An 11,943-nucleotide genomic window follows, 5' to 3' on the forward strand; every position below is an offset into this window, starting at 1 on the left:
CAAGACTATGACCCACCAGCCTATAAAAATAGAATAACAACTATATAAACTTCAACTTTTTTATGGAGTGGACTTGTACTGCTTCATCTAATTCACACCTATTAGGTAGATAGCACTGGCTCACAAACTTCTTAACGACTAGTCTATTTCTTTCCAGAGATCCTCCAAAATTAGAGGAAACATAAAATGATAAAAGACCAACAAGAATAAGTGTTAGCCCAAGCGTGTCCTTCGTAGAACAATCAGAAGTTGGGATTGATGGAGCATTAGGAATCATAGGAGCATCAGGAATTGATGGGGCACCACAAGAACAAGAACACATCTGACCTTTGTGATGTTCATCGTGCTTGTGTTTGTGGTCGTCTTCGTCTTGGTCATCATCATCATCATGATCCTTACGACTGGTGAAATAATTTTCTCCATCAGATGAATAATTTGCAGAATTGTTCTTGTCATTGTAGGAGGCAATTGGCGGTGATGGTTTGTAGGACTCGTAATCATCTTTCTTCTCTTGCAATATTGCAGTGTCTGAACTTGGACCATTCTTGATAACTGCATATATATGTTACACAGTCAGAATTAAGGGCCCGTTCTTGTTTGTTGTAAATTTTCCAAAAAAAAAAGGTTGATGATGGATGGTGATTTTAGAGGGAAAAAAAATCACAATCAACTAAAGTTACTCTTGCCTAGAATCTAAATTTTAGTTTTTTTTTTTGGCCATTAAAAAAATTTGAAATCAAGATGAAAAAAAAAGAAACGTAAACATTATTTAAAAAAAAAAAACTGATTAGATGAAATCAGAATTTAAAGTCAAGTTGAATAATCAAACAAGAAAATTATGTTAAGGGGGTTATGTGAAAAAATTTTACACGATAAATTTATGTAAAAGAATATTAATCCTATGATTGTATACACATTGTCACATACTTACCGTGAGTGTCACCTACTTCAACCTTCTTCATGGAAGTCGACTTGTTAACATTGATGCTCCATATACCGTGGTAATTTTCAGCCATGGAACTACCCAAAGTAGCCAAAATCCAGAAGAAAATTGCTACAATTTTTGACAGCCCCATAGTTGGAACTCAGTGAGAAAAACTTGACAAACCCTTAAATTGGACTTAAATGAGAAAAACCCTGGTGCATTGCTTAATTTATAGGCGGTGCATCGAAGGATCCCTAGATACAGAATCTATCTATTGCCATACGAAGACACTAAACAAAAGCATGAAGGGAAGAATAAGGAAAGTTTCAACTGAAATCAAACACAAAAAATAAGGAAACCTTCCTAGTAAACTATGAGATTTTAAACAATGCATTTGATTACTGCATTCGTTCCAACTCCAACTATTTATATATTTCAATAATTACCTCCTAACTTAGAATTTGATTCGGCATAATGCATCTCAATTCCATCTAAAAGTTAATAAATCAAAATTTTCTTACAAAATGTATTAGCAATTTATGTTTTGCCAGGTATAAAAGCAACTAAAATCGAGACAACAATATTGCGAGGAACCTAGTTTCACCAATCCGGGCAATATCAGTTTTTGAGGAAAAAAAGGCTATTTTAATCATTGTTAATAAATTTGTTAGAAAATTTGTTTAATTTCTTTAGGCAGGTTTCTTATTTTATGTGGAAGTAACTAGTTTCCTAATTGTTTTAGTTACTTGAAGTAGTAGTTTAGGAATTTCCTATTTATATGAGTTTAGGAATTAGTAGTTGTTTCCAATTCTGTATAAGATTAGAAATTAGTAGTTATTTCCTATTATTACCTAGGTGTTGGCCAAATAATGCAACCTTCTACATGGGTTGAGTGTGAAAGAGTTCTTAGGAGGTAAGAAAAATTATACAAGAATTAGATTTGGGTTCAAATTGTATTTTTGTATGAAATTTTTCTCTTATAATAAAGAATTGGTGCTCTCTATGGACGTAGCCTTAATTATGGAAGTGAACCACATTACGTGTTATTTATTTTCATACTTGTAGTTTATTTGTTATTAAATTATTGTACATGGTAGTTGTTTGTTTCCAAACGCCTAGATCCCAACCAAATTGATGTAGAATATCATGATTCATGTCAACATGCATGGCCCTCAGGGGCTTGGTCTGGTGGTTGAGGTTGCTGAAGATGGAGCTTAGGTCCCCAGTTCGAACCTTGCTGCCAGCAAGTTGCTGAGGGTGGTGAATATTAGAAAGTGATTAAGTAATGACCAGAATAGAAGTAATTAGTTAAGCTAACATGCTTATTTCCATTGAATGATTTAATAGATCTGCTACATATTTCAACATTGCAACAGAAAGTCTAAGATGTTATATTTGGCATCAACGCGAAAGGTTTGTAAGGCAATTCCAAAGGCTTGGACAGTTTTGAAGGTGAAATTTTTTGGCATTGCAGAAAATTATCAATTCTTCCATTATTTTGGGGGGAGTGGCTGAGACAGTTGAGAGTTCAATGATTTCAGAATGGTTTTGCCTAATTCAACAAAGAATATATATTTATTTATTTAGAATATAAATTACTTTGAATACGAAGTAAATATAGAATAAATTTTCGTAAACTCCACAAATGACATTGAAAACGATGTACATGGTGTAATTTGAGCCTTACGATACTTTTTGGACCAATTTTGTCCTTTAACCTTTTAGAGATGGTTACTCTAGCAATTGTCCCTGCTCCAATTTCTTATTCTAGAGGTCTTATTCAATTTGGTCTCTTACTCGTATCAATTTAATCAGCTAACTTACAAAAATATGTCCAATATAGAATAATTGACGGAAAATTAAAGAGGAATAATGGGAGACCGCAAAACAAGTTAATTTTATGAATTGAAAAATTGAATAAATTCACCATTTTGATCCTTTATTTGGGGTTAAATCAAAGCATATTTTATAAGTTACAAGAGCTAATCTCATCTCGTGTTAAAGGAGCAGATCAATTCAAGAAAATTAATCCCATTTGACCATAGCCCTAAATCATGAACATTTAGTTTTTTTTTTATGTAGATAATGTTTTCGAAAGCAATATATACTTTAGTAGCAGTTCTGCTAATGAAGATAGTTAGCAGGAAATGTTTTGCTAATTATTTGAAGTATTTTTTTTGGGTGTAATTATGTGAAGTAGTTGTCTTGATAAAAGGTAGACTTGAGAAATCTCTCTTTTGCATGGATGCCTGATTATGTCAATTAGAAGCAAAATGGGCACTGAATCAATAGCCCAACCTGCCCAAATCAAAATGTGGTAGGGTTGTAAAAATTGAGTAGTTAATTTGGCAAATTCTTCTTTCTTATTTGCCAAGTTATTATGCTTTGTCAATGTAGATAGATAAATTAGGTTTGTGTGAGTTGGTTCATTTTTGGCTCATTTACTTTTTTTTTGTTTGCTTTTTTTTTAAAAAAAAAATTGGACAATATCGAGTTATTAATTTCCTTTTTTATTCGTGTGAGGTTCTTTCTCCCATGCCTCACAGTATGTTGAAAATATCATCATGGTTTATCTTGAATTTTCTCTTCAGTTTATTTTCAAATTAGAATTTTATATACAAGTTATAGACCGTTATCATTAGTTACAAAATTAAAATTGTTCGATTATGAATTTGTGTTATGATCCTGTCATCTTTGCAAGGCTTGTCAATTTTTACGTTGGTACTACTATCTCTCTTATGGAAAAAAAAAAAGAAAAAAGTTTACCGATCACCAATGATTGTACTTTTAGTTCGCGTTCATAAATGGAGTATAAACATTTTTTTTGACTAGTTGGATGCGAATTGGAGGGCTAATAAGTATCGTTGGCAATTCTATGAACTAGCAATCTAGAAGTGATTTTCATTTATAAAGTCTTCGTTAATATAATGGGAATATTATCAATAAGTTAATGTAAAACTCCTCAAAACTTACACCGAAGGCTTATAAATTTAATACTGAAAGCCTATTTGGTCCCTCAACTTGTGTTAAATGGTTTGTTGAAGGTGTATATCCCAACCTTGGAATAAAATTCTATCTTTTAACCTTATCAGTCAATTGAATCATGTACTCGTTAAAAAGACCTTAATTCATATGGTCGTTAAGGAATTTTGGTCTAATGACTAAGTGAAAACTTTAAAAATTAGAAATTCTATATTCAAACTTCCTTATTCCGCCCTTATTTCTGAAGTTCCGACCCTCCCTCCGTTGACAAAATTTTAAAAAAATAAAAATCATACACTCCTTGATTTTTAATTTATTTCCTTTTGTTCTTTGATTTTATCAATACGAAAAATGAACTTATGTCGCATACATAATATCTATATTTGACAATTACGGTTGGAAGCAACACACACATCAAAGAAACCCATTCTCGTGTAGAACCACCCCATACATACAAGTACTTATTTCTTAATTTGACCAACACAATCAAATGAATAACAATGTTCAATTAACGATTTTTTGTGTGCAATCCATTAAAGTTTTCCTACCTAACTATTTTCCAAGCATAAAAGGCAAGAACAAAGTACCCAACTACTTTCATTTGCATTGAGTGGGGGACATATGAATCAATAGGTTGGTTATTTAACAAATTTGGAGGGATCACCGGTGACTTTGGCACATCGACCTTCCAAATCAATCAGAGGCCTATCTGCTGTCTCTAACTTATATAACAAATTATATACAACAAAGAATAGAGAGCACCAGTCCTGGGAAGAAAGCCAACCCCCTTCTTACACCCCGAACAGTCATTTCAATGGATCTTAGACCGTATGGTATAAGAGAGTAAATCAGACAATATCTGCAGGATCCAAATTCTCTCGGGAGCTTTGAGAATGTCTTGTATAAATATCATCAAATGGAAGATTGAAATTCCCTCCATCGTCATCCATTAAGAAAGTTCGAGACAACCTACTTGAGTTTCTCCAGTCCAAGTGATCCTCTTCCTCTAAACTTCTATCGGAGAGATTATCGTAGTAATGACTTGTTTCACGGTTGAAATTTGGGGGCTCCATAAAACTAGTCTGCGGATCTGCACCCTGTGGCCGACTTCGCGCCCACCAGTGGCTAGTGGTAGGGTGTGCAACATTGTTCAACTCGTGATGTTTCAGCACACTTTCCTGAAAGAGAGGAGCTGATGTTGAAGCTTCAAGGTGACTGCGTGCTCTATCCTCGAGAAGGTGTCTCCAATTCTCGTCGTATGTTACTTCGTTTTGTGCCAGGCGAGGCGAAGTCCATAAGTCGTTATTGCATTCCTCAGCAATGCCTGAAGAACTTGATGAAACCTCTCTTAAATCATTGGACTGCTGGGGCTGTGAGGTGTAAAACCAGTCCAGTATATAGGGGTAGTCCCTTTGCTCTCCATCCATTGGCAACATTGAATTTAACTGATAACCAGTTCCTAAATAGTTGACAGGTATTTCTCTTGACAAGTAGCTATTTCTATCGCTTAAAACTCGGTAGTTTGGGCTGAATTGCTGAAATCTAGAAGTGACATATGCTGGTCTCAGTGCCTGCGCTTGCAATTGTTGCTCTCTGAATCTCTCAAGAGCGGACAGGAAGAGCTTTCCCTCAGTATTTGGTTCCCAAGAAGGATAGCTAGTGCGAAAGCTGCAGGTATGGAAAAAACAAGTTAGCCCAACCAAAACCAGCTAGACCCAACAGATAATTATGGAAAAGATAAAAACATTTTAAACCAAAAGATGATTATGCAGAAGATAATGGCAAACATACCCCAATTATTACATAGAAGTTCATTATCAGAATGGTTATTCTATTACCTCAAGAATGATTTTTCCATTTTTCCCTGGGAACTCCTCTGGAGGCGAGGTGCATTAAAGGGTGAACCATATCTAGAGTTGCCATGACTTTGAAAATCAAAGACACTAAAGCTGCCAGGAAATTAAGTGTTGAAAATTTCAGTTTGATAGAAAAAGGCAAAATTGGCTACTAAAGCAATATTCAAACTAATATACTGAACAAAAGTATCAGAAGTAATGGTTAAAGTTAAGACACTAGCCTGCAAACATGACCAACACCTTCTACATCCATGGTGAAATCTACAATGAACTGCAAAACATCATCGACCCGCTGCAAAAATAGCATTTTCGAATTCAACAAAAAATCTTAGCCATCAATAGCATTTCGCAGTCAATGTAGCTAATTCAAATTATAACTATGAAAACTTAAAAATAAAACCTTTGGGACAACAAATATAAGTAAGTATGGTGTGAGAAAGATCGAAGCCATCTCCTCTAGCAGCATCATTCCTGTGTACTGCACAAGCAATTTCATTGGTCCATTTAGAAAATGTTAATAGAAATACATAAGCACTTTACATCTACATTGTTCATCAAACCGCTGATTAATACAGGTAAAAGTGTTTCTAGAAAAGCACATAATCAATGGCTTAAAAGCATCACATTTAGGGGAAACTAGACCAAGCAAGCTCGCTAACCAACTCATAAAAGTTGAGTTAGTTGACATGTCTACTCTTAGAATGACTGAGAGTTTTAAATTGACTCTTATATCAAAGTAAAACAGGCACAATCAAGAATACCTGAAACAGGGTTTCAAACTCCATCCTCACAGCCTCAGTATTCTCTTTTCCCCGCCATCGCTTAGGCATATAATGTGTATGTTGGACAACAAGTGACATCATCCCTTGAGGGTCGAGGACAAGAAGTTCATCTGTCACCATAGCACGGCTAATAGCTGTTATAGTACCAAAAACTGCAGCATACCAGAACAAGTTGCGACCAAATATCTGCAACATTTAAATAAACTATCATTAACAGAACAGTATCAGTAAAACAGTTGTTCCAACAAGCGCAAGACCTTACATGGCCTTCCAGCAGTGATTCTTCAAGAAACGCAACGATGATGAGAATAGCAGCAAAGCCACCAGAAACAAGTGAGATAAACCTTGCAACAATTGATATCATAGGTGATGGAAATTGCTTTAGATATCCAGAAGCGTGAAGAATACTGGTATTTATCCGGTGCTTGAAGAAATGATCAACCTGTCAAAAAAAATCCACAACATGATCCAAATAACCATGAATATGCTATACAAAAATATTTGAGATAAATCAAAATTTGTAAGAAACAAGCAAGACTTAAGAGAGGTGGTTCAGAGCGTCCATGACCATAAACAAAGAATACAAGTCATTGCATACACTTTGAGATCAAATCTGTGATAAAGTGATGTGGGAATAATAACATGGGGAACAAGAAAAAATTATTATACAAAGAACCAAAAATATATTAAGTGACAATTTAGAGAGAGAGGGGGAGGGATATATATATATATGTATATAAAGAGAGAGAGAGAGAGAGAGATGCAATATATCTTATGTTTCTAATGTGAACTATTTTTTGTCAAAAATAAAAACGATGAAAAAAATGCTTATCTGATTCAATTGAACTTTGCCACAATGCAAAGCAACTTAACATCCATCAAAACAGTTAGCTAAACATAAACATGATTTTAGGGAATTAGTACCATGGAGGTGTGCGAAGAAACATTCAACTGATAAACAGAAACGTAAAAGAAGATCAAGATTTGAATCCAAGCCAAACCAAGAAGCCTTAACCACTAGTTGACCTGGGATATTAGCCCATGCATATTATGCAAAATTTGGCATCATTAATCGATGCTGTTGATGAAGCATTGAGAGGGGAGAAACTAGAAGTTACCCAATGTGATTAAGCATGCGGACTCACCAACTGTTCAAAAATTTTCTTTTACCCCAAAAGGTACTTTATTAGAGTTTTCAGTTAAAATTCACATTAATGTAACAGGGCAGGGAAGATTCACCACTATGCTGCTTAGGGCAAGGAAAGGAGGTAAAGTGAGGCAAGAGAGGGAATAAAACTCGAAGAGAACAACCAGCAGAAAAAATGAGAGAAAAGGAGAAAAAGAAGAAGAAACAAATGAAAAAGAAAAATATTAGTGAACGGGTTTTATTCATCACCTTGTCAACTACTTAATCTATAAAGAGAGACCTTTTCCTGTGGAACTTATACTTAACAGAAAACTCAAAGGATAGCATATTCGGCAAAAGCTACACTTTCAAACAGCAATTGCTTCATAAGTCCAGACAAGTAACTTTTTTTTTTGGAGGAAAGGGGGATGGTGGGGAGGAGTAAACAGTAATTTGCCTAAAAGCTAGGCAAGGTTTTTTATATCCCATGAGCACATTATTTTGGCAAGTACTGGAACACACAATGTTCGTTTGGAAGCAGGAATGCCCTAAGAGTACTTCACTAATAACATTGTAGAAGAGTCCTTATGGTTTCTAGTCTTTCAAATTTTAAAATGACAGCATTTAGGTCAATTAGCTGTTTTGCAGAATTTAATATGACTTTTGTATTTACTACATCTAATGTCTTGATTTAGAGTCGAAATAAGAATCCTATCAGGGTATTATTAGTTTTAAAAAGGCCAACCTTATTTGGAAAGAGGTAAGTTCTACCAAAAGTAAAAAAACAGGTTTAGGAGCCTATACATACTAGTATGTCTCCCGAATGAGACAGATTTGAGTTGACAATACATCTTGCATATTTCAGTGTCTTCTTGGTCGTCGTGTCATGCAATCTACCCTAAGCTGCACTGCCTAAAGGTTCTTAGGAATAATTCCTAGAGTTTCCTCTTCCTTTTTCCTGATCTCCCAATCCCACTTTGCTACCTAAGTTTCTCTGCGTTCTAATCCTGAAGAAGCATTTCTAAATAACCAGTTGGCCTGCCAGCAGCTTGATGCTGCATCAAGCATCCACCTCATGGTACAATGCTCCCTAGAAACAGTTTTCTATGATAAATAAGCTCAACTTCCCATAACTTTACATCCTCTAAAGAAAAGCTGATGTCCTAAAAGAGACTATCCCCAATTGCTTGTAGCTTTTAAGAAAGTGCCAGAGGCTCTGTGTATGAAAATATCCCAAGTGATGGCACAAACGCCAAAAGGTTTTTGCATAAAAGAAACAACTAAAGCCATTCTTTATCCACTCTAACCCTTTCAACACTACAAAGTATAGAAACTAAAGTAGAACAGCAACCAGAGAAATAAAAGAAAGATAACAGTTTATTACTTAAGATGGTTAAAAAAAGACGTTTAAACAATGTGAAAAAATACCTCATTGAATTCCCTAAATATCCACTTTGAGAGATTTGACCATCTTCGGGATGATGCTGTACTTGGATGATTATAGAACTGTTCAGCATGCCTCAGGAAGAGGTAGACCAGCATGAATATTACAAGAAATGGAGAAAGGAGAAGCATTACAAAACCAACTATCATGAGCCTTTTCTTTAATGTTTTAGGGTCAGAAATAAATTCCCTTCGGATGCGGAAGTTTCTGCAGAGAAACAATTTCTTGCTCAGAAAACATAGTCAACTTCAGCAACAGAGACTTTTTTGCAACTTTCCACAAACTACTCTTACATCATATTAAGAAACATTTAAGCGAAAAGTAACCAATAAATAAAACATGTGAGCTGCCACCCAGAATGCAGTTATTAAAGATGCAAAAAGTTAACTGAGGAATGAAATTTATAGTGTTGAAAAGCATAAGAGGTATCAATTTCCAATGCAATCAGTGTCTTCGTTCATAAATGCCAATTAAAGAGCTTTGCCTTAGTTATTAATAGGATGCCATTCTTTACACAAGCTGGAAACCTCTGCAGATGCTCCAGCCTTGGCTGACAAGTATCAAAAAGCAATACATGTTACAAACAATAATATTTTGTGAATGTTTTCTCCCTACAGCAGCAACTATAAACTCTGCTTTGCATTTATGGTGAATGTATGATCAACTAATGATCTCATCTACCATGAAAGCAGTCAATGTTTGAGCACATTCGTTGAACTAAAGATGCAAGAGTATGGATCCTAATAACATGTAATCAAATACAGATATGGAAACTGAATAGCATGCTCAACAGAAGGCTCAACCTACTTGTGAACTCTGAAATTTTATGAGTAGTTTTTGGGAAAAGGGAAAAAAAAAGAAGATGTAATGGGAGCTTACCGATCAAACATGCTTTGCAGTACACACCAATTTAAGGTCCACTCAAGGGTTTTTGTTAGAATCAACCGATATCGCACACCATTTGGACCAAATTTCACAGTTGGACCAGCTCCAGGCACCCAAGGAGAAATAGGAAAAGCAAGCACACCCTTGTTAAGCATGCCAATCAAGTAGTTCTCCTTCCGCATCAGTCGCATTACAACATCATGTATAGAAAGGTCTTTAACTACACATAACTGTTGTGACCTTTGGCTCTGAACAACCTTTTCAAGAAGCAATGCCCATGGCAAGGTTTTTATTTCATTATCCGTCACATTCAAACTGCAAAAGAGATGCAAAAGAATTTTTCTAGAATCCACATTGTACTAGACAAGCTCTCTTACCATTAAGTAATAGAAAATAGACGTCACCCCAAAAATAAACTGCTTCACATTGAAAAAATTATATTCTTACATAAAACAATTTTATGTACCTGTTGTAGTAGAAATGACGGATTTTCAGGGTGTCCTTCAACTGTGCAAAGAATTTCAAGAAACAAAAGATCCAGTAGATAGAGAATATTCCCAAATAACCAACAATTATAGATTTTGCCAATGTAAAAGGCGTCAAGGGATGCTGATGAAGGGCTTCCTTGGCCAGATCGCATGGCTTAATTCCAGATTCCACTGCATCCATCCCACATTTTGCATTTCGAAGGCCATTCCAATCAACATACAGTAAAAAAAATCCAGAAAAGCATATGGTGAAAGCAAGACTCAGAAGCTCAAATATCCACTTTATTATAATACACCAAAGCCCTTTTTCACAATAATAATTATAAAGCCTCTCAAAGAACAGGTCCAAGTCAGCAATTGGTTCAACATTTAAGCTATCACCATTAAGAAGCCCCGAAGGGCTTTCACTCCCAGGACTTGGTGCTCTGTGGTAGTCAGACAATTCAATTTCTGGTGGTACATCATTAAGCAATCCTGCTTCTAAGGATGATTCATTTTGCCATTTCCATTTGAATATATTAAGAGCATTGGGACCTTTTTGCCCACTGAACATCATTCATATGCGCTGACAGAAGACAAAAACATCAAGTCCATTCCCCTAGCACTCCAAGGCTCTGCTAACTAAATAAGGCTGAACAAAAAAAGGACAACGTTAGCACCTCCTGTGCCAATTGGATAACACCAACAACAACATAAAAAGGGAAAATCAGAATGTGTAAACATGACATAACTAACATATAGTGTTGTGGTGGGTGGGGAGGGGGGAGGCGAAGCATAACAGTTAAAATTCTGATATCAATAACATTCTTCAACTGTAATGTAATCTTCTCATTCTTTTCTTGAAACCTCTAGGAATGAAGCAGAACAAGTGTGACCTTTCTTTCTTCATTATTTTCTGATAAATGGTGTTCAAATCACAATCCTATTCCAACAGACTAGCAAAATTATGTCAGAGTACTAAGAAGCTGATGCAGAATTTGGAAGCACCAAATCATGGTTGATGAGTCTAGCCCTTCTTAAAGCCAAAATTTTATAGCCCACTGCACCATACAAACCCCAAGAAAAAGCTGGTTGACGATGGATGATTTCTTGTTTAAGTTTACTATTAGTAGGAGTGTTCAACCAAAATACTAGAAACTAATCTTTAGTTCATGTCTAGGGTTTGACTACTAAACGTGCAACTGCATACTAGTTGCCATAAGGTTGAAGGTTTGGTCACAAATGCCAATTCTTGACAAGTCATGGATTGCTACTAAATTAAATCGAGTTTACCTATTCCACAAAAAGAGGTATCATTGACTCAAAAACACAAATGGTTTTTAGTAATAAAGGACTGGTCTTGGAATTAGTGACATGCCCAATCTTTGAAGCCTCTCTGGATGTCTTTCCTAGAAATTCTCTTCACAGGTCTGTAGCTTCATCTTATTGTCAATGATACATCTGAATTAGAAACTA

At 35.4% G+C, this 11,943-nt stretch overlaps 1 protein-coding gene across 1 annotated transcript; it reads right to left on the reverse strand.

Moving 5' to 3' along the window:
* Positions 1 to 4,441: 4,441 nt before the first annotated feature.
* On the reverse strand, positions 4,442 to 11,124 carry LOC113751065 (autophagy-related protein 9-like). Its single transcript, XM_027294921.1, has 9 exons — positions 10,467 to 11,124; positions 9,995 to 10,315; positions 9,100 to 9,322; positions 6,808 to 6,987; positions 6,525 to 6,731; positions 6,164 to 6,241; positions 5,985 to 6,055; positions 5,746 to 5,856; positions 4,442 to 5,575 (listed from the first exon to the last, which is right to left on the reverse strand). The coding sequence occupies exons 1-9, from the start codon at positions 11,042 to 11,044 to the stop codon at positions 4,756 to 4,758; spliced, it is 2,589 nt and encodes an 862-aa protein (XP_027150722.1). The 5' UTR covers positions 11,045 to 11,124; the 3' UTR covers positions 4,442 to 4,755.
* Between the last annotated feature and the right edge of the window lie 819 nt (positions 11,125 to 11,943).

Source organism: Coffea eugenioides, chromosome 11 (genome assembly GCF_003713205.1).
Source record: "Coffea eugenioides isolate CCC68of chromosome 11, Ceug_1.0, whole genome shotgun sequence".
Lineage (NCBI taxonomy): Eukaryota > Viridiplantae > Streptophyta > Magnoliopsida > Gentianales > Rubiaceae > Coffea > Coffea eugenioides.